The sequence below is a fragment of the Falco peregrinus genome, chromosome 1 (genome assembly GCF_023634155.1).
Source record: "Falco peregrinus isolate bFalPer1 chromosome 1, bFalPer1.pri, whole genome shotgun sequence".
NCBI classification, from domain to species: Eukaryota; Metazoa; Chordata; class Aves; order Falconiformes; family Falconidae; genus Falco; species Falco peregrinus.
The window spans coordinates 50,802,638-50,824,933 of NC_073721.1; the positions used below are offsets into that span (position 1 = coordinate 50,802,638).

The 22,296-nt window shown below is 51.6% G+C and overlaps 1 protein-coding gene across 8 annotated transcripts in view; it reads left to right on the forward strand.

Moving 5' to 3' along the window:
* Positions 1-22,296, forward strand: part of DAB2IP (DAB2 interacting protein) — a 167,316-nt gene that overhangs the window by 102,895 nt on the left and 42,125 nt on the right. For 6 of the 8 annotated variants that reach the window (XM_055801316.1, XM_055801325.1, XM_055801308.1 and 3 more), the window contains one exon: positions 16,645-16,798. In XM_055801316.1, coding sequence (XP_055657291.1) covers positions 16,645-16,798 — 154 coding nt within the window. Of the gene's footprint in view, positions 1-6,813; positions 7,230-8,948; positions 9,034-16,644; positions 16,799-22,296 lie in introns of those variants that run through there. The other 2 variants (XM_055801335.1, XM_055801344.1) reach the window with 2 other exon arrangements.

The following is a 22,296-nucleotide window of genomic DNA, read 5'->3' on the forward strand; positions in this document are numbered from 1 at the left end:
CAGAGTTGGGGAACCACAAAGCAAAGCCAGTGACAGTGAGTGGAAAAGGCAAGAGTCACGACCGTGTGTTAGGAGCGGAACCCAGGCTTGATCTGCAGAAAAATATGTGTCCATGCAACTGTAATCTATTTACATCAACTCAGGCTCTTGGTGTAGTGTGTCTAAATAGTGTTAACTCATCTTGTGATCGGTACAGGCTAATGGCCTACAATGTAGGTTTACACTTTAAGAAGCAAGTAAAATTGCAGATGAGAGAGGCACGCTTCTACCTCAGAGGAGGTAAATGAGGCCAAGCCAGGTTGTGGGGAGCTGTGTGGTTACCCCAAAGACCTACTGCAAAGGAAAACCCTTCCAGATTCTCTCTCTATAAAAATTCTGCACAACACAACTATCAGTGTAAAATACAGACATTTTTGCAATGAAGATGAGCTGGGGTTTAATTTGGCTAAAAACTGAGGCAAGTTAATCCCGTTTAGGCAAGGATCAAACCAATTCCAGTGCATCTGTGTCAGTGCTTTGCATCTCTCTAACTAGATTGATTAAAAATAACTTGGTTACAAAAGGAAAGTGTTTCTGCATCAGGGCTCAGCCCTGCCCCTGTTCCTGCCTTCATTCCCTTCCTGCAACAGGAAGGTTTTGGTCAAGTTCCCCTCCGGTTCCCTTGTGTCGAAGGTGAGGATGGAGATACTCGTGCACCAGACCAGGCAGCTCACAGAGCTTGTTCAGGAATCTCTGTGTCCTGTCCAGAAGATGGTATAAAGTGTTCCTGGTCAGAATGATTTACTGGGTCTGATTTCATCTCTCTGAGAGAAATGAGTAATCAATTGTTAGGAAAACAAATACCGGTTGACCTCTGTTTGAAGCTCGTATGTTGGTAACAGCATTAGGGGGTTGTTATCTTCCGCTATCACAGACAACTCTAAATGGGTCTGAGGCCAAATTTAGAGGAGTTGAGCTTTCACCCCTGGCAGGGCCGGTGGGGTGTGAGGTCCTTGCAGCCCTGGTTGCTCTCTAGGCTGGCGAGTCAGTTGGAGCCAGTGTGTCACGGAACGCAGCCTGGGACTGTACTGCACTTACAGCCCCAGCTCCAGCCCCGTGTCCCCCAGGCTGGCAGCCTGCCCTGTCCCCCTCCCCAGGATCTCCTGGCATGTTGCCATGGGGGGGCACCCACTGGCACGGCTCAGGCAGAGCGAAGGGGGGGCTGTAGGTCCGCGGCTCCCTGAGTGAATGGTCAGCAGCAAAGCTGAAGTGCTACTTGTTGTCTTCTTTTAATTAATACATTATTCAGCCAGGGTGAGAGGCTTTGTACTTTTGAGGTCTGATGTAGATTTGCAAAGCTTTGTTGCCACCATGGCCAGCTTTGTCCTGCAGGTACCAAAAGGAACACCCTGTACAAACACATTGGCATTCATGAACGGGTTCAGAGCACAATACTCTGCCCCTGGCTTTGATAAGAGCCTGTCCCTCCCTTCCCTGGAGAGTGCTATCCTGACTACATTTTGAAATCACAAACTGTGATGCTTATTTAAAGTAGAATAGCCTGTGTTTTCATCTTCGGGAAGCCACATCCTATCCTCAGCCCTGTGTAACCGTAACTAGCTCTCAGCAGCTTTCACAGATGTACCAATGCAACAGCCTGTGCCCACAGCTGGGAAACCAAGGCACAAAAAGGCAGTGACCACACCAACCCTGTGTAAAAAAGACGGAAGCTTTTTTTTTTCCAGTCTGTACTTACTCTTGGTATCACTGTGAGATTTTATCAGCTCTTGCTATTCAGAGATTTATATGAAATCATTTATATTCCATTGAAGTAATTTTCAGAGATTAATTTCTTAGGGTATTAGCATTGATTCCTGAGTGCACGTGCCCTCTCCTCCCACCACCAGTCTCTATCCAGGGAGAGCTGCATTGTCTGAGTTGGAGGAAAGCTCACTTGCCCTAATTTATTGAAAAAATTAATTTTAGGTTTAAAATGGGGCTGTCATTTATGAACCCCCTTCAATCTGTTCTTCACTCCTGAGTTTTCACTCTGACCTTTTCCATATCTTAAATCCTCTGGGCTGTACGCTGTGTTCATTAGTTGAACGTTCAGAAGGGAGCAGCAGGTGTGGGTTGTGGATAAGGACTGCATGCAAGCTTGGCTCCGTGCTTATCCACGTACCCCTAGCAGGCTGTGGCTGTAATTTAATTTAGGGCAGTGCCAGGATTTGGACTTTTTAAGAGTTTTTCACAGTTTGTAAGTATTAATAACAATTTTTACATCAGCTGTGGAAGTAGCTGCCCCCTGGCATTGCATGGAGTATGCAGTAATGATACCTGCACTTTAGAAAAAGAGCTGGAGTACGGATGTGGTGCACCCCAGTAGTGCAGTTGAATTCCTGGTCAGGGAGGCTGGAATGGTAGAGCCAGCCTGGTGAGAGAGGGTCGGGGGTCCCAGCAGGGTCACTGGGGCTGACCCGGGCTCAGTGCAGAGCTGCACTGCATGCGGCTCGGGGAGAAACAGGTCATTCCTGGAAATGGGCTGTCAGCGTGAGTCAGAAAGGAGAGATGGACAGACCAGTGAAAACCAGTGAGGTGATCTTTAGAAATATCTTTGCTTTTCCTACCTGTCCAGTTTTGGGCCCCCCACTACAAGACAGACATGGAGGTGCTGGAGCGTGTCCAGAGAGGGGCAACAGAGCTGGGGAAGGGGCTGGAGAACAAATCTGATGGGGAGTGGCTGAGGGCACTGGGGGTTCAGCCTGGAGACCAGGAGGCTCAGGGGGGACCTTCTCGCTCCCTCCAGCTGCCTGAGAGGGGCTGCAGGCGAGGGGGGTCGGTGTCTGCTCCCAAGTAACAAGCGACAGGACAAGAGGAAACGGCCTCAAGTTGTGCCAGGGGAGGTTTAGGTTGGATATTAGGAACAATTTCTTCACTGAAAGAGCTGTCAAGCACTGGAACAGGCTGCCCAGGGAGGTGGTGGAGTCACCAGCCCTGGAGGTGTTTAAAAAACGTGCAGATGCGGCGCTTAGGGCGGTGGGCTTGGCAGTGTGGGGTTGACGGCTGAGCTTGATGATCTTAGAGGTCTTTTCCAACCTAAATGATTCTATGATCCTGTGATTCTATTCTATGGGGGACTGCAGTCAGTATTTGCGAGCTTTCCAGTGCCGATGGCTTTTCCTGAGGTCCCGTTCTGTCAGGCATGGCTGCACGGATTCTGCAGACAGACATGTCTTACTACTTGGGGATTTGGGCATGCTTTTAGTATGGATGAGGCTGTTTGTGGAGGTGCTGTGGTTCCTGTGTCAGTATTACTGATTTCTGTTGGTAGCTGCCTGTGGAGAGCACCCCAGAAGGGAAAGCCCCAGGCTGTCAGGAGAGGGGGGCTTGTAAGGTACCTCCAGCATCTGTGCCTGCAAGACAAGCCCAGGGACAGCACTAATGGGCTGGCAGTGTGCACCCCCAGGCATGGGTCTGCCTTCAGCATTCCTTAGTGCTTTCTGATTTCCCTCTCCCTTGCCAGCATACGCTCAGATGCTGCGTACAAGAGTGCAAAAATACTCTGTCTTCCAAGGGCTTCCGTCTCCTGTAACATGCCAGAGGCAGAGGAGAGCAAGGGCTGGTGTGTGTGCTCCCAGGGATGGGTTGCCTACAGTTACAGCTCTGAAAGCCATGGAAAAATCACCAACTTCATCAGTGTGAATCTCTCATTCCATCTGAAAAGAAGGTTCCCATGAGAAGGATGTACTTTATATCCCTAAAAGACACTAAAATCTATCTGGCTAGAAGGCAGATAGCAATTGGAAGAAATTAGCTTTATATCCTGGTGCCATCGCTGGATAAAATACACACAATCAGTACAAACTTTAAAATGCTTTGAGCTTCTCTTCTTCTTCTTCTTCTTCTTCTTCTTCTTTTTTGTTAAGGAAGAGTTCAGCAGCAGCAAAATAACATTTTCCTAACTTTATTCTGATTATAAACTTCATTGATTGGATATTTTTTAAGAACATCATTTTGTTTAAGAATATTATTCAGTCTCTGAAGTCAGCTATTACCTATTAAACTGAAGCTCTTATATATGCCAATACTATTAGACAGAAGGACAAATGAAAAAAAAAAGTAGTTTAGGTGCTAAAACATGTATTTGTGTTTGTCAGGCTCAAAGTCATACGCCATCAGTAACCCTGTGTAGTTTAGATTTGAAATTCAAAACTTGACTCCTGCAAATGCTTCTTGGCTCCAATTGTTGTTGAATGTTAAGTAGTGTCTCTGAAGCGAGACTAATAGCACAAAATGATATTGAATGTTTGCAGGAATGGGACCTCACAAAAAGGTTTATAAAAATCTGCTGCTAATAACAGTGTTACATTTTGAATAAAACCTCCAGAAAAGATGAGTGGCATCTCAGTAAAAACAGGATTCCTGTTGATTGGGATTACATTCCTAGAGGAAAGTCTAAGGCTTGTTCAGAAGAGCAGAAAAGTGAAGCTAATTACAGGCAGAAAGAGAAATTGGCTGGTCCAGATCCACTGTCTAGCCACTATGAAATATGGCGTAAAAGGCAGCATTAGTCAGAGGTTAAATATTCTTTCAGTGTAAATACTATTTGATACGGTGCCTGATTTTTCAGAAGTGCTAGATGTCAATTCTGCTACATTGCTGCAGCTCAGCTTTTGTGAACGTTGGGCACGTTTTAATGAAGTGGGTGAAGCACTCTTTAAATAATCTTTTCATTTAATCTGGCCATTGTTCCTGTAGTCCACAAGACCTGGGTAAATTTTGTGCCCTTCAGCTTCAGATTACCTTTTGGCTGAAATGGGACTGAAGGACAAAATAAACACAGCCAAGGTTACAGGCTGTTGAGTTCCGTAGTTCTCGAGCGCTCAGAGGCTGCTGTGTGAATATGCAGTCTGAGGAAGGAACACTGGGGGTTCTGACAGTCAAGTTAAGGGTGTCTGCGGTGAAATCTGTACGTTGTTTGACGGTGCCATAGGTTGTGGTACATGCACTGAAGAATTTTTTCCAAAGAGCCCCACAACAGTGACCATGCCCACCCCAGTGCTCAAGCAGCAACCCGGTAACAGCCAGCCAGTTGTGCAATTACAGGTCTTTTAATGTTAATTACGCTGAAATACGGGGTTGTTTGAACTTTCTAAAATAAGTGGGTTTTACAACGTCAACAGGTATTTGATTTTAAATGTAAATTTGGAATAAACCTGGATAATCGCAGTCCCTTCCACTGCTAACTCTTCAAGATTATCAGGGAATTACCTTTTTCCCAGTGATAGTGTGGTCATAAGGTGCTGGCTTCACAGTCAATACAGAGTGAGAGATACCTGGGCGTACCAGCTCGGAAAGGCAAACGCAGCAGGAGTTTGGAAAGTCACTGCCCAGAGGGCTGGAGGCGAAGCCGTGTCTGACCATCCTCCCTGTCCCGCCGAGAAAGCAGAGTAAGCCTGGCCTGGCTGGGGCCAAAGGAGAGACAGTGACCCAGGAAGAGAGGACTACAAATAACACAAATAATAATCACTGAGCCTAACTGTGAATGGAAAACTTACTCTAATAACCCACTGAAGGTACCGTTCGACCTGACCTCTGATGAAGCGCGGTGGCTCTCCTTTCGCAAGTGCCATTTCTTAAGCAGTCAGCAGGGGGGTGGGTGCTGGGTGCCCTAAGAGGAGGTGCAGACGTGAAGAAGGGGTAGGGTCACATACCGTGCCCCGGGGAGGATGCCGGCGTTGGCAATGACAGTAATAGCTCTAACCATGTTGTACACCTGCGTATCACCCTCTGAACAGATCCACCTGCGGGGAGAACAAGAGTCTTCAGGGAAACACCACCTTGTGCAGATGAGGAGTGAGGTGCAAGCTTGCTTTGAGGAAGCTGGGATAAACCCTGGCTTGGAATAAAATGAGCTGAGGCTGATGTACAGGCTTCTTTTTGGTGGTAGTAATGCTCACTGCAGCAGTATTTAAACAGAGTCACAGAGTGTGGTTTCTTCACTGCCCGGACCTCCCTGGGGAGGGGGAAGGAGCAGCCCCCCAGGCCCTGGTCTGCAGTAGCTTCTGCACCTCCTGAGCACACAGGGGTATTCAGCCAGGAGGCTGTGGGGAGGGCGAGGGAGTGAGTGACCTCTGCATTACAGACCTGCAGCCCCAAGAAGTCTGCGTGTTTTAGACACCACCCCGAGTCCAGCATGATCGCCAGGGCAGCCCACCGGGGCAGGGGCATGGCAGCACGAGACCCTCAGGAAGCACATTTGTCGTTTGTGGAGGCCATAGCGTGCAGAATGAATGTGCAGCAGGATGGTACCACAGAGCACCTGGGGCTCCAGGTTCATATGTTACTTCATCTCCTGATGCCTGGCTTGCGTGCCAGTCCTGCACAGACCGACCATCTGGAATTTCAGGTCTGGGACAGGGAAAATTCAGCTGGGCAGTTCCCAGCAAAGAGAGCTCTTTTGCTCGGTGTTACTGGTCTTCTTCCTTGTCGCCTGGTAGCCGCAGTGGAGCTGTGCTGGGTCCTTACGTCAGCTGGAGCTGCCAGAGCTCCAGCGTATCTGGCTTCCTGCTGGAGCGCAGGCCAAAAGCACATGCTTGTTGGGTTCCGTACTTCCTTCCAGATTGTCCTAATAATGTGTCTGAACGTGCAACAGAAAATATTCCAGCGCTGGGCTGCAGAGAGAACGTGGATTCTCTCCTCTACTGCTGCCTTCAGTCTGCTCCGCTCTCCACCCACTGCGAGTGTGAGGGCTTGTTCCAAAGTTCAAGTTCTGCATTTTCCTGTCTTGCCAGAAAGATAAAAGGGCTGGTAAAACTATAACTTGACCTTAGCATTGCACCGCAGGAAGGGAGATAAGGTGCTAAAGGAAATACAGAGAGCAAAGCACTGATGGCTGTGGGAAAGGGGACCCTGCAAGGCCAGGGTTCCCCGTCGAGGACCCGGGTGTGCTGCTTGGGAGCTGCTGGTGGGCCCAGCTCTCGGGCAGCAGTGGCCGTGGATTGCTGACCAGGATTTCAGTCTGGCGTGCACCATATTTTTGCTCTGCCGCACAAAGGACCCCTGTGCTGCTGCTGCAGATTTGAGAACGAAAAGATTGACTGAAGCTGCCTGTTATTATTTTTGGCTACTCCAGCAATGTATCAAAAACCTGATGCTGGGTTGGTGCTGGTGCCCTACTTTATAGAAGCCCTGAAAAGCAGATCAAGGACAGCAAGCTTGTCTCTCTGCATGGCATCTGCCAGCAAAGGGTGAGAAAACTTCAAACCGCTGGCGGGGGAAACAGGGGGAGGCAAAAATGAGGCAAAACGTGCTAAACCCAGAGCCCTGCTTGCAGACTGCAAGGGGAAAGGGTCTGCATGTGCTCCGCTAAGGAGGTGAGGTGGGAAATGTGGAGACTGGGGTGTCCTGCTGCCAGCGTGGCTGGTGAGCTGATGCTGTTGTCCCCAGGGTGCGGTGGGGACCAGTTTACCCTGGAAGGACAAAAAGGACTCCATGGTGACACACAGTGCTCCTTGTTATTTGCACCCAGCCATAATGCTGCCAGTCTTTCACATTTTCTGCATCCTTTGGAGGTGAGAGAGGATCATGCCCACCTCTCTGGCTGAGGAGGCACAGAAGTGGGATGTGCAGGAGTTAGTGTCAAACTGGGCAGAGAACTTAAGAATTTTGACTCGTCTCAGCACTGCGCACGGTGGTGCTGGCTGAAGGGACGGTTCAGCTGGGAACCTGGTTTGCAGGTCTCTGGAGGAGGCGAGACTCCTGCCTCGGGCAGTGTCCCGCTCTGAGCCCAGCTTCCTTCCCTTCTGGCGCGGGGAAGCCCCCAGTACCCTTTCCAGTCAGGGATATTTGCTGCCTTCCCGTTTTCCCCTCCCGTGCCTGCTTTCTCCGCCGATCCTGAGCAGCCCTGCAGGACCGGAGATGTGCTTTGGTGCGGACACGGACGGTGGCCCTTGGGAAGTGGGAAGGCAGCAGCCGTCAGTAACAGGCAGGGGACGGTGCCGTGCGTGGTTTGTCATTTACTGGCCAGCCCTGCTGGGTTTCTGACGAGTAATGGAGGCATTTGAACACGCCAGGGTGACAGCCGCGGCCTGGCGGGGCTGGGTGAGGACGGTGCCGGCAGGGCGGCTGGACCGTGCTGCGGGCCCTTCCCCGCCGCCCCGGCTGCCCGGCTCCGGCGGAGCCTGCAGCGCCCCGGGCCGCGCCGGGAGTGCGGGTGGCCGGGCCCGGAGCGCGGCGTCCGCCCGAGCCCCGTCGGCTGCCTGCGCCGCTGGGCTGCGGTGCGCGGTGCGGAGCCGGGCTGCGGGAGCGCGGTGCGGAGCTGGGCTGCGGGAGCGCGGTGCGGAGCCGGGCTGCGGTGCGGAGCCGGGCTGCGGTGCGGAGCTGGGCTGCGGGAGCGCCGTGCGGAGCCGGGCTGCGCACCATGGCTCACGCCGGCTGCTGCTGCCGGCGCTGCCCCCCGCGGCGGCCCGCGCGGTGGCGGAGGTCAGTGGCTCGGCTCGCCGGAGCAGGGCGGGAGACGTGCCGAGCGGGCGGCCCGCCGGCGGTACCGCCTGCCTCCTGCCCTCGCCGGTTCCGCCAGCCCCGGCGGGGGGCGCGGTGCCCTAGTGCGGGGCTCGCCAAAATAAAGGCTCCTGCAGAACGGGGTTTTCTTCCCCCGGGTTTTATCACAGCAAAATGAAAGCGGCGAACGGGCGGGCGGGCTCGGCCGCAGGGGCAGCGGCAGGTCGGCCGCGGGGGCGAGGCGGGTCCCGGCGGCGCGCAGGGCAGAACCGTCCCCGCCCCGAGCCGAGCCCCGGCTGCGTGCGGCTGCTGCGGGGCGGCGGGCGGGGGCGGCGGCCCGGGGCGCTCTGCCCAGCTACAGCGCAGCCAATCCGGCGGCCCCGGCCGCGGCGCGGCGGCCCGAGGGGGGCGGGGCGGCGGCGGGGCCGGCCCGGGGCGTTGGGGCTGGGGGCGGTGGCGCTGGGGGTCCCGCCCGCGGGCGGCGGCAGCGCGGCATGGCCGAGCCGGAGCGGGGCGGCGCGGCGGCGGCGCGGCGGGAGCCGGGCCCTGCGGGTGAGTGTCTGCCTGGGTACGTGCCTCCCTGCGTGCCCGGGTGCCCGTGTACACGCGTGCGGGGGCCGGCGCTCTCCGCCGCCTAGCCCCGGGCACGGCCGTGGTTCCTGCGCGTCCAGAGCAAACTCGGGGCCCCGGAGCTCGGCGGGGGCTGCGGGCGCCATCCGGGGCCGGACCCGCACGTTGCCCGGCGGGGAAGCGGCCCTGCCTCGGGCGGGGCTGGTTGTCACAGCGGCGGCGGGCGGCGGGCCGGGGCAGCCCCGCAGCGGGGCCGGGAGCGGAGCGGGGCCGGGAGCGGAGCCGCTGCGGCTGCTGGCGGCCGCGGGGTGAGCCCAGCCCGCCGCTTGCCCCCGGCCACGGCTGCTTTTAGGAGCGCTCCGTCCGTGATTCTGTGCGTTAGGAATTTGTTTTCATCATTATTTATTAAATAATCGTTCATAAATCATTATTTCTAAAAAAAACCGTAGCTGCCTGAGGCAGCCGCCCTGGCCGGGCTCCGGAGATGGGGCTGGCGGCTTCGGTTCCCTTGTGGTTAATCCAGGAGGAGAGATCTCGCCTGGCATTGCCCGTCTTGTCCAGATTGTGCCTCCAGACTTAGGTTAAGCAACATTTCAGTGATAAAAATGAAAACCTTTATCCGCAGCCTTTTCCTACCATGGAAACTTGTTGGTCTCAGATCTGGGAGCGCCCCGTGACCCGCAGTCCCTGCCTGGGGTGGTGGCGTCTGGGGGTCTCTGGGGCAGTGCTCCCAGCAGCCGTACCTCCTGGCTTTGCCCCTGCCTCCTTGGAGGTTCCCCGGCTGGTTTTGGGGGTTCGGTGGTCCCTGCCGGCTCTGGAGGCTGGTGCTGTGGGAAGGGCTGGTCCTCAGGGCTGCGCAGCGGTTTGGGCACCAGGTTGGAGCGGTGGATGTGCGGTTGCCATGAGCATCAGGTGCCCGCAGATGAGGCACGGTTTATGCTTGTTTAGGCCATTGTGATACCAAAAGGTAATTTTTTTTTTACGTAAGCGTTGATTTCTGTTAAAAGCAAGATGGTGGTGCTGTATTGCTGCTGGGAAAGAGGGAGAAGTCCCTTTGCTTCTTAACGGTATCTTTGGTTATTGAGACTCAAGTACATTTCTGATCATCTTTTGCTTCTTGCTCTTGATGCATGTTGCTTGCTTTTGCAGTTTCTCCCATCCTGCGCATTACAGATGCAGTCGGCGTCCTTGCTGGTTGTACTGTTCTGGACTTTCAGGTTGTCACTGACAAACTTTGCAGTGGCGCGTTGTTAAACAAACACCTGCACTCAGGTGCATGTCGCAGGTTAAAACCATCCTTCAGGTTTGCTCTGGCAAAAACAACGTTTGGAATCTGCTATGAGCTGACAGAGTCCTTTTGAATGTAATTAATTCTGCTGCCAGTTAAAACTGAGAACAGTCTAAAAACAAGGGCGGACATTAATAAGTTTAATTATATGTCCTTTGTGTTGCTCAGCAAAGGTGTTGCATTAGTGAGGGTAACATGAGGCGGCGTGAGTGCGCTAGCTGGTGTTTCCCAGCGCCCTGTTGCCCAAAGAGCATCCACCTCCACTTCTGCCCACCAGCATTGCCGGGGCTGGTGTTCGGAAAACGGCAGGAGAAAGTTCAGGCTAGCAGAACACGGGAGAAGGATATGCTGCAGGCTGAGACCTCACCCATGTGTCCTGTCCTACGGGAAGAAAAACATTCTGTCGTTTTCTGGAAGCATGCAAGTTCCTTTGTGCTGTTGTTCTTGGTTATTCCCATAACATCGCTTTCTTATTTATTTGTTAAGTTGAAGCAGGATGAGGCATTGGGGAGGAATGGATGAGAACTCCCAGCGGTGGTCAGGAGGTTAGCGGGAAGTCAGCAGCAGGCAGGGGGGCCAGGCAGGCACTGCTGATGAGCAAGGAGAGGGCTTGAGGGAGAGCTGCTGCATAGGAGAGCCTGGTTTGCATCTACTGCGGGAAGAAATGCAGCCATCGCACCAGTTTGGGCCCTGCAGGGAGCGCAGTCCCAGTTTGTAACCAGCAGCAGCGCGGCTCCGAGCCTCCGGTGGGACTGGCTGTGTGCAGCAGAGCTGCCCGGCCCCTGGTGAAGCTGGCAGAGGATGGCGTGTGATTTACTCCCATCTGTGACTGCTAAAATCCTTCTCCCATCTGATGTTGCAAATCAATTTGGTGGAGTTGTCCACTTTGTTCTCAGTCATAACAAAACCTAATCCCCAGGCTGGAGACAGATTTAAATTCTGTCTATGCTGCATGTAGATCTCACGGTCTGTTCCGCTGTGTTTGTGCGTGCAGGACCCCCTGCAGCGGACATGTGCTGCTGAGAGGGTAGGGATTGCCCTAAAGACCCTTTTCCCAGCTGGTCAGAGAAAAGAACTGTCAACCCTTGAAAAGCTGTATGCAGGGAATGTTTCCTGACCAGGAGCCTTGTCGCAGAGTCAAACCTGTAATTTAGGAGATCAGATCCCTCTGACAGTGGGGAGGCGTTCGTTGCAAAGGCTGACTCAGCGGCTGGTATTAATGGGACAGCTTCGGCTTAGTGCCTGGACTTCTTTCAACATTCCCCAGTCTGCTTGTGCCTTCAGAGTAGAACAGTAGGAGATTTAAGAAAGGCTCTTTAATTTTTTCCCCATTGTTAATTGTTTCCCCAGTGTTGCATTTTGCATCTGCTCCATCACTCTGCAGCTACCCAGCCAGGTTCCCTGTTTGTTTCTGTCTCTCAGAAACATCAGGAAAACTTTTAGCATAAAACCACAGAAGCAGCAGCAGCTGGGTGGTTTCAGACAGGTGAGGTTCTGAAATGAGAAACAACGGGGTTGCCCCTTTGAGGGCTTGTCTTCACAAAAAAGCAATTCTGGAATAAAAGCGTGTGAGTTTAAACACACAAGACCTATTCCAGAATAATTCTGTGTAGACAGGCCCTACATTTTTTCCCTCGTTGTAGCCTCGGCAGAGTATCTTTGTTCCTGAAAGAACATCGAGCCTGGACTCCCAGGCAGTCCCTCCGGTCATTCTGTGGAGCTGCTGCGTGCATGGTACGGTTGCTGCCTCCATTGCTCAGCATCCAGCCCTGAAGTTTGGTGAGGACAGAGTGGATTGCTACCCACGCTTGTTCCTCTGTGTCCACAAAGTCTTTGCTGCAGTCCACAAGGTGCTGGTTAGATGAGGTGTGCTGTCACAGGCTGGTAGTACCCGGCATCCCTAATTCTGGCTGGCTGTGGAGGAAGCAGGCAGGGGGGGATTGCATCCCTTCGCATGGTAATGTTTTATGACTTTCATTATTTAGAACAACAGTCCTCTCTTGTTGCTCTTGGGCAGTAAACCTCTTCCTTTAATAACCAGAGACTGCCTGTCTCTCTGTAGGACTCTCCAGGTCAGTGCCAGTAGCAGTAATGTTATTTCTCTTTAGAACTAATGTGGTCTTTTATGAGATTCCCACCAACCCCCCCTCTTCATTTCAGCTGAACTTCAGGCAAGTAGAAAGGGATTAAAATAAGGCCCATGGCAAAAAGAACTGAATGTGCTGTTTGGAAAGAGGGTTTCCTGCTGTGAGATGTCTCTGGGCAGCTGGCCGTTCCCATCATACTAAGACAAAGGTGTAGGAACTGAATTTGATCAGCTTATGTAAGCTGGGATGGGACCTGGAATACACAGCGAGTTATTACAGCAAGAGGTTGGATGGCCCCACAGGCAGCATTTTGAAAAGCGATGGTGGAGGGATGAATTTGAACAAAGTACCTGTCATCTTGGAAGTGTATGTACACAGTAAGCAAACGATGTTCCAGGTGACTTTGCCTGTTAGGATGTTGGATGGCTGAGGAAGAGCAATAGTTTACAAGGACTCTGGTGTCTCTCTTGCCACAGATGCTGCGCTCTGCCCACGCTGGGTGCAAGCAGGCAGAGCTGCAGAGTATCCGTCTTCGTTACACTGTTTTGGGGCCATCAGGTTGTCTTCTGGTGGAAACATGCCTGCCTCCCTGGGAAGAGACCCTGGCTGCGGATGGTGAACCTCGGGCAGAGCTGGAAGGAACCCAGACGAGCCCCCCAGCAGCTGGGGCACACGTCAGCACAGCCGCACCAGTGCCCGATGCCGCATTGCAGGCTGGGTCCAGCCATCTTAATATTTCTGCACTTCTTTATCAGCAAGTGGATTTGTTGGGGGTTTTTTTAGCACTTGCCAGGCTTCACCCAGTAAATTGTCTTTGGACGAAGCCCTCCCTGTCCATATGGCAGTGCAGATGGAGATGCTCTGGCACCGAGGGCTTCGCTGTGACATGCAGGTGGGGCGCTTGTGTTCTCCCTGCCCAAACCGGGAACGCTGATCAGCCTTTCCAGTAAGCAGAGCACCCTCACCCTGTGAGCCAGGGAAGCAGCTTATGGCCTTGGAAGGACCATTTTCTTACTGTTAATGCAAAGGGAATTCGGTGGGTGCTGTGACAGGGACTTGCAAACATCTTCCAGTAAGTAGGCTCCTGCTACAAATGTCACGTTACTTACCAGAGGACATGAGAAATGATCTCTGCTCTGGAACAGGCTGTTACAACGCAAGGGCCATGTGCCCTTCGAAGACTGGTTGTGTATAGCCCTTCCTTGCCTCTGGGGCTCTGCAGGCGCCCCTGGGCCGTGCCAGACTGCCGCGGGTTCAGTGCCGTCAGGGCCAGTTCGGGGGTGCTGGGCAGAGGATGGGGCCAGTTGCCCTAGGAGTAGGCTCTGCATGGTGCTCATCCTGCTCTGCCGGGGCTCCTCCGGCAGACAGATCTCTCATCCCTTCTGGTGAGATTCCAAACGAGAGTCTCTAATTAATGACATCTCCGCACTTAGCTATTGATACACAGACAGATGCTGGGCCTTTTAGGGCTGGTTGGAGACCGGCAGTGCTCCCTCTGTACGGTGCAGCAGCTGGTGAAAAATATTGCTGTTACTGACCTGGGTTGGATCCGAGCGGCCGTTCAGGAGTAAAAAGCATCGTGGGAGCAGGTCCTGCCGCAGCAAGAACCTGACAAACCTGACAAATAGCCTCCTCCCTAAGAAAAGTCCCGTTAATTTTAGGATTCCCAGAGGCATACGGCAGAGTATGGAGGGATATAAATAAGCATTTGCTGAATCTGGTGAGAACATAATATGTCCTGAGAAACTCCCCCTTGGTAATTCTTAGTATTGCACATCTGTACTCCCACCCGTGGCCTTGCAGCTGCAGTAATTTTAAATGAAAAATAGACTTGTTTTAATTTTAACAAAAATTCTTAGGCCAGCATGGTGCAGTCCAGCTCGGCGATGCACATGTGTGCATTACAGCATGTAGTTCCTGAGCTAGGGGTTCAGATCATCAATATTTGTATTTGTCCACACGAGAGTGTGAGTCTCAGGTTGGTTACTTACCTTTTCTGTTTTCATCTGTAAAATATGGAAATAAGATCTACCATAAATGCCTTGATTCTGGACTTACTGGGGCTCGGTGAGCAGGCTGTGTTGTCAGGTCTTGAGCTGCTGGATATTAGTTCTGCACTCAGCATCCAAAGGGAACTTGATCTGTCTGCCTGTATTACAGTTAATTTACAGTATCATTCAGAGCAAAAGGGTATGGACCCTTTTCTGTGAAAATAGTGTAAAATTGCCACAAAGTACTGGGAAATGACTGTGCTCAGTTCCTAAAGATCAATTTATTCACCATAAGAGATATGGGGTGAGTGGGCAGTTTTAGAGAATCGCTAATGGGATGGAGAGCCTTTTGCTTCAAAGCCACCGCTTCTGATCCGGCACAGGGCTGTCCTCACCCAGGGCTTTTAACATCTGGGGGCTGGTGGTTGTCCCCTGAGAAAGGACTGTGGTGTCACAGCCTGGTTTTCTGCAGACCCCTGCACAGGTGCCGCCACGGCTGGTCCTGGCTGCCAGCCTCAGTAGGTGCAGGGGTGCCTGGGGACCGCTGCCACCAACCCCCTGGGCAGTCTGTCCCCAGGCTGGTTACCCTGCGGTGCTGCGGGCAGGAGGGGTGGCCTGCAGCTTTCAGAGCAGTCCATTTAGCATGCTCAGCTGGAGAACCCAGCTGCGGGCTGGTCTGTTGTCACCTGGGGGTTCATCCATGGCAGGAATCTTAATGGCAGACCTGGGGAAGCACCTGTCTATCTGCTGCAGCTGTCTTAGAATCTCCTTTGGCTGGTTTCTGGCTGCGGCTTGGTGTGTGATTCACTGGGAGCTATGAATTCTGCACGCACTACTGCAGTTTCTCTTGTGTTTTGGTCAGTTTTGTTGTAGAGAATGACAAAACTCAACACATGGCAGAAGCAGCAATCTGAGAGTATACTGGGGTCATTGTTTCGCTTATAAAAGACCACGATGAGAATATCTCAAACTCCCCTTATTTCTGTCTTTCCATGCCTTTGGAGAAGGCGTTGTATTCTTTGTAGAGAGAGGGACATGTGGTCTTTTTGAAGACCCTAAAGCGCTTGCCAGAGGTTTTAAAGGTCAAGAGTTACCGGGATCAGAGCTTTTGTGAGCTGGAACATTTTACATGGTGCAGGCTATAGAGAAGGCAGCTGCTCCCTTTGCTCTCAAGGTATTTTTTTCCCTGGCCACTTCATGGTTTTGCTGTGTTTTCCCTGGGAGTACCTAGCTAGGTTTCTTTTTTTTTTTTTTTTTTTTTTTTTTTCCCCCCCCTTGAGCTCTCTGGTTTTGCTTTAAGAGTTACAGCACCATTGATTGTATCAGCTGTCTCAAAAATGGTGTGCTGCTTGCTGTCTGTGGGCTCCCTGCTGCTAAATGCTGCCAGTGGGACTCCGGAGCATTTAGATCAATCGATAGGGCTATCATGGCCTTATTTTCCACACTGTCCCCATCCTGGGGACGTGTGTAACAATTGGAGAGAGCACACGAGCCCCGGGGTTGTTGGTTACAGAGGATCCAGACTCTGGCTGCGTCCGTGGTACAGATGTGTGCAGTTTGGTGGGGAGAGGAGGGCGGAGGGATGTGTTCTGCCCTGGTGGTGCCAGCTGCTCCCCAGGAACACTCTGTACACAGTGAGCGAGCACAGGTCTGGGGTTTTAGAAGGATCTGCCGTTAATTCCTCCCCATTTGCAGGTAACATCCTTCAGCAGGGACTGGGTCGGTAGGAGAGGGTGCTGCAAAACAGCGTGAGATGAAGTAGGATGCTGCTGGGATCTCCTGTGTGCATGCAAACCCAGTCCTCTGCTGCCATTGGTGCTAAGCACCTACAGAGCTCAGCACCGGGTGCTGTACTAATGAGCACTAATGAGGTTCGTGCTGGGGCCAGCCGGCCTCCCTGATCCCCTCCTGGTGCAGCACAGCTGGAAGCTCTCTGGCAGCAGGTATCGTGGCCGTTTGCAGACACACCCAGCTGTGCAGGGACCCACAGCCTACAAACTGCTAATCACGTAGAAAAAACATTTATTACTGAAGATACAGCCTGTAACAGAACCTGCTCACCAAATTATAAATGGGACAATGTAGCAGTCCCTGCTATTCTGAGCCCTTGGTTATCTCGTGGCAAAAAAATACCCAGGACTATTCTGCAGTTGTTGCTAACAGGTGGACTAAATAATTTATCTGCGCAGAAAAGCATCCACTGATAACTGCTATATTTTTCCTCTAGATCCCATCTAATGCCGAGGCTGAAAGAATCACGCTCCCACGAGTCTTTGCTCAGTCCCAGTAGTGCTGTTGAAGCTCTGGATCTCAGTATGGAGGAAGAAGTGGTCATCAAGCCCGTCCACAGCAGCATCCTGGGACAAGACTATTGCTTTGAGGTAAGGAGCCCCTCCGTCCCTCCCCGGGGCCGCTGCTGCCACATGATGGGGCTGAGTGGGGAGCCAGGTGTGGGCTTCTCTCGTGGGCTCTTGCTGTTACAAAGTGTTTCTGCTCTGAATTGCTACGCAGAGACCATTTTACAGGCAGAAAATTATTCCCATCTTTCCAAGGAGGATCATATCCACAAAATCGGAGCAATGAGCTCTTTGCCTGCTAACTGTTGTTGCAGCAGAGCTCACTGCTGGCGCAGGTGCTGAACTACTTAAGGCTGTGTGTTAGCAGAGCGTAGGTTTGTAGTTTGTGTTCATCCAGATACTAGAAAGTGCTAATCCCTACTCATTGCTCACAAAGACATTAGCCTCCTGTGGTCAGTGGGAGCGCTGACGACTTTGTCTAGGAAACTGAAGCTTCGCTTGTTTGGGTAAATAAAAAAATCTGTGAGTTATTTCAGGGTTTTTTTAACACCTGTTATAACGTGTGGTTAGGTCTGTACTAGCGGGAGGTAGTAGGACACATACAAACCAGTCTGTAGTCAGATAATTCGATGTAGCGTGTCTTGGGAATCATTTGTCCTGCGACATGGATGGCAAAGTATTACTGCTTATGGCAGTGGCTGGATATAGAACTGGGAAGCGGTGTTCTTACAGTAGCGGTGTGGTCGATACTTGTGTTTCTGTGAAGAGAGGGTAACCTGTTTGTACTTGGGCGTAGAAGAGCAGGTAAATGGTATACCCATGCTTGGATTGTACTGTAGGGCATTGTGGGACTGCAGGCTTTCCTTGGATGGGCAGCACCAGGTGAAAATGGCTTTGTCAGCGTCCAAGAGGAGTCAGGCTGGAGAGGTGAAGATTTTTTTTCTTTACTGAAATCGGCACACTTTGAAAGAAATCAGTTAAAAGATCCATTTCTTAAAATACAAGCAAGTAACACAAAAACGGTCTTACAAAAAATAGCTCCAAACATAAACTCTGAAGTGGGCTGAGATATAAATTTTCCAGTGCTGTTCATTCTCTGTAGAATTGAGCAAGTGCGGCAGGTCAGGAGGAGAACAGTTTTGTAAATTATATGGCCTCTATTACATTCCACTCAAGAAAGATAAAATGAAGCTAGATGGAAAATAGATGTGACATCCATAATATAAGACTTGTTTACCAATTCTGCTCAGTGCACAAGAGCAGAGGGAAGGGATGTGAACAGTACTTGTAGAAAGTTGACTGAGAGGGAAATTACACAAGTCATGCACTTGTAAGGAGGAAGAAAATTTTCTTTTTAAGTGAGTTGGATAAAGAAGAGTCATACAGAAAAAAAGAACATGTTAATTGCTGTTCTGCAAATCCTGCAGAGGAAAGGCAGAATGCCAGAAAACAAAAGGGACATTGATTTGTAACTGATGGTTACTCATCAGCAAGCTCCAGCGGGAAGGACTGAGGTGAGAGCTAAATGGCATATTGTGTTAATGCGTTGGTCTTGCGTCTCCAGAGAGCTGCTTTCAAATTCCGAGTGAGGTCAGCACTGAAATGAGTTTGCAGATCTCCCAGGATCCCTGGTGGGTAGCAGGCAGCGGCCACAATCCACCGTGCGTCTCGGTACAACTGATCGGAAGCAAAGGATTAGCGTTGCATTGGGCTGCACAGGGCCGGAGGGATGAGCCTGGGCTGTGCTTCACTCCCGGGCAGGGGAGCAGCGTGGGCTGGGCTGGGCTGGGTGGCTGCTGCGGGCCCCCCAGACCCCCACCTGCGCTGGCACAGACATCTTCATCACATGCTTCTCCACGTCAGGCAGTAGGGAAAGCTGAGCGGCAGAACCACACAAGCATCTTCTCCTCCTCAGTGCTTGAGTGTTGCCTTGGGTTGTCGTTGTGTCCTGAGGGTCCTGTCTATGGCCTCTGATCCTGGGTCCCTCAGCGCTGCTTTGGCTGGAGGTACAGGTGAGCCTCGGCAAAGCCTGCTGCCGCCCTTTAGTGCAAACCCAGCAAAGAGCCGTAAAACTGGTGGTGGTTTCTGTGATCTGGCACTGGGAAAGCTCTGCTTGAAGTCTGCAGGAGGTTGGAGGGAAAACTGGAGCTTGATGGCCAGGAGGTGTCACGCTGCTTGCGTCTGGGAACACTGAAGGGGAGAAGCTCAGCTGATGTCCTGCAGAAGGAGCCGGGACCAAGAAATGTCAGGTGCCAAGGGCCTGCCAGAGTCACGGCGGTGAGGGGGGGGTCCTGCACAGCAGACTGGGAAGGTGCTGCCTGGCGGTGATGGTGCCTTGTCCGTGCACTTCGAGGCTCCTGTGGGTCTGTCCAGGGGGCTCTGTCAGGAGCAGCCACATCGCTGCCTCCCGTTGAGAAGCGAAGGGTTGCTGCAGCTGGGCAATGCCAGCCTCACGCTGCTCTGACCCACCTCCCTGTGGTGGGTGGTGGGGCGGTGGGCAGTGCCTGGGCAGCTGCAGCCATCACCCGCTGGCTGGTGCCTGTCTCGCTTGCACGAGGCATGGCGTGCCACATGTCCGCCGAGCTGCAGCAGCAGCCGCATGGCTCGGGGAGCGAGGTGGCGAGATGTGCCGTGGCTGTGGATGGGGTTGCACTGAAGAGGGCAGGTTCAGAGAGGGAATTGGCAGCGCACCCGAACGGAGACAAAAGCGAGAGGTGCCAAAGCCATCTGCAGTGGAAAAAAACCAAGTGGCTCCTTTGGAGGCAGCTGGCTGTGCGAAGGTGCAGTGCAAGCGTGGCTCTGCTGTAGCCCGACCGCCCTGCATTGAGACGTGCTGAAGCCGAGCGCTCTGCTCTGCTCCGTCAGCGGGGCTCTGCCGGGGCAGGGCGAGCCAGTGCTAATGCAGCGCTTCTTCAGATGCTGCGTTTTGCTTTTTCTGCTCATTTAGTTCTATGAAACTTGCATTTTTCTGACTTGCCAAGTACTTGGCAGTGGGTGTTTACTTGTTTTCTTCATTGATTTTTTTTAAAAAAGTTACTCAACATCATCTTCTTTCTCCTTATAAGACTTCCCAGTCAGCATAATCATCTAGTGCTGCTGCGTGCTCTGCGTGTGCTAAATATACAGCGGGCATCCAAGTCCAGTGAAGGAGACTCGGAGTCCTGGCTCCCAGAGCCTATTCCTGGCTCTGCTATTTATGGGGTCCTGGTGGCTTGGGCCGGGCTGGGGAGCTGGGGCCGCAGGGCTGTGTCACTGCCTTGGCGGACCAAAGTCTCATCCTGCGGCACAGCTCGTGTCCCGGCTGTTGTGGGACGTAGCTGGGGGATGCGGAGCGGGAGAAAGAAAAGCTGTAGTTGCTCCAGTACAACTGGAACAGTGTTGCCTCATCCTGGCCTTGCCTGAGTGAGGGAGAATGTAGTGGAGCTAAATTTAACTCCACTAAATTTAGTCCAGCTGTGCAAATGCTCGCTGTTCCTCGCCTGGCCCTGCGCAGCCCCGCGTGTGCAGGGCTGCCCCGCGTGCCCTCCTGCGCTCGAGCTGTACGGACCCGCTCGAGCATCACCCTCCCTCCTAAAAATCTTGGGAACACTCTGAGTGAAACAGCCTCAGTAACTCAGTTACTGTCTCCTGTTGTTGCTCCAGAGGGATTCCTTCATGTGCACCTTGAGGAACCCGTGCTGTACCTAAGACATTCCTAAAATGACAAGATTTTATCTGGCTTTAGAGATCACCCATCCAAGGACTGTGGGTAATGAATATGAATAAGTAACATTTTAGAAATTAATGAGTTTTATTAATTGAGTTTACTCTGCACATTAGTAGTATTCTAGCATATCCAAAATCTTGATGAGACCAGAATACTCTCCTTATAAAGATAATTAATATCTCATGAAGATCATTAATGCCATATGATGTTTAGGACAGAGCTCAAAGCTGGGATGTTACTGCAGATCTGGGGAAAATTACTTTTTTGGTCACACATGGTAGGTGCAACCTCCAACTCCCATCAGATCATATCACGAGGCTTTCCCCCTTCTCTCACTTAAGTGTGACAGTTTTTAGGTTTTGAGTGATTAGTTAATCAGTAATTGTTTTGGAATTGAATCATAAATTTTACCATGATAACTCAATGATAGTATGTTGACTGAATTGTGGCAAGAAAATATATTAGATAGTCAACCTAACAGATAGCTGGTAAAAACCTGACATTTAATTAACAGATTCAATAGAAGGACAGCTAAATTGCATGCTTATTTATTTGAATACAAACCCTCTAGGTAGCTGTGGGATCCATGTGCGTCACCGAGGAGAACTTGCCTTTAAGAGAGCATCTTTAAACAGCAATCAAAGTTGTCATAATTCTCTTTTATGGGAGAGCTTCCGAGTTTCCTACCAAATTTGGTTTCGAATACATTTGTACGCCAAACTGCCATCGGAACAAAAGAGCTAAACAAAAAGCTAGGTGAGAAATGGACTTGGGGGCGATGGACTCATGGTATAGTTACTGAAAGATGTGTTTGACCTATTCCACCTATATTAACTGATTTCTCAGCATTTGGTGGGGACTGAATTTTGTTGACCTTAGTCAGAATGTCAGTGGGAGGGTTTTTCCAGCTGTGGGGTGAAGAAACCCAGCTGTGACACCTGCAGGGCAGCGGAACTGTACCAGGAGCGACAGGACTTTGATGTTTTGGACTTGAACATGGTTGATTTTGAATCTTTCGGAGCTGAATTAGATGAGCCAAATAAGACAAGGCTTGGGCTCTGGATTGTTAGGTTCTTGTCTGAAGAGCAGTTTTGAAGCCTTAGAAATTCACATCGATCGAGCAACCAGGGAGCTGTCTGGAGCGATGCTCATGTGCTGTGCATCTTCTGTGTTACTTCACTGGAAGTTCTGTTCTTAAAAACTGCAGCTAAGAGGTACTTCTGGGATCTTTGTGTTTGTAATTCACTGTTAAGATGGTACAGCACCATGTCAGCAGTAATGTAGCCATGCGTGGCTTCTCTTCAGGTGTTGTTAGCGGTCAGGTGCGTGGCTATGCTCGGCTTGAATGCCGTTGCAGGAGCTCTGACTGAGAAAAGGATCAAGATGCAAAACTGCCAAACCCTCTGGCAGGGCAGGGCAGGGCATATGGCTGAGTGCTGTGGACAGAGCCCTGCGAGTGATACACCTCTTGTGTCAGCAGGCGGCCGTTGGGGAAGGTTCAGAAGCGGTGGCTCACATCAGCCTCTGCAGCAGCAGCAAGCAGGAGATGAAGCAGGCCAGATTTGTAATGAGAAGCTTTGAAGAAGCTGGAAATACACTGAAGTGTGAAAGGATCATATTTGTGTGCCTGCTAATATGGAGTGTTCTTTTCTTGGAAACAGAAGATAACTTGTGCTCAGAAGGATATATGGTTTTACAGGACAGAGGATAAAAGCATGTAAGGACAGGGAAGAGTGTCTGGCTGAAGGAGACAGCTTCTGCAACGCCAAGGGGTGGAAGACTTCTTGCATTCGCTCTGTAAAGACAGGTTAGGCCTCTTCTCATTTTGTCCTGGCTAGAAGTCTGTGTTCAAAGGGAGGTATGTGCTCAGCTCATC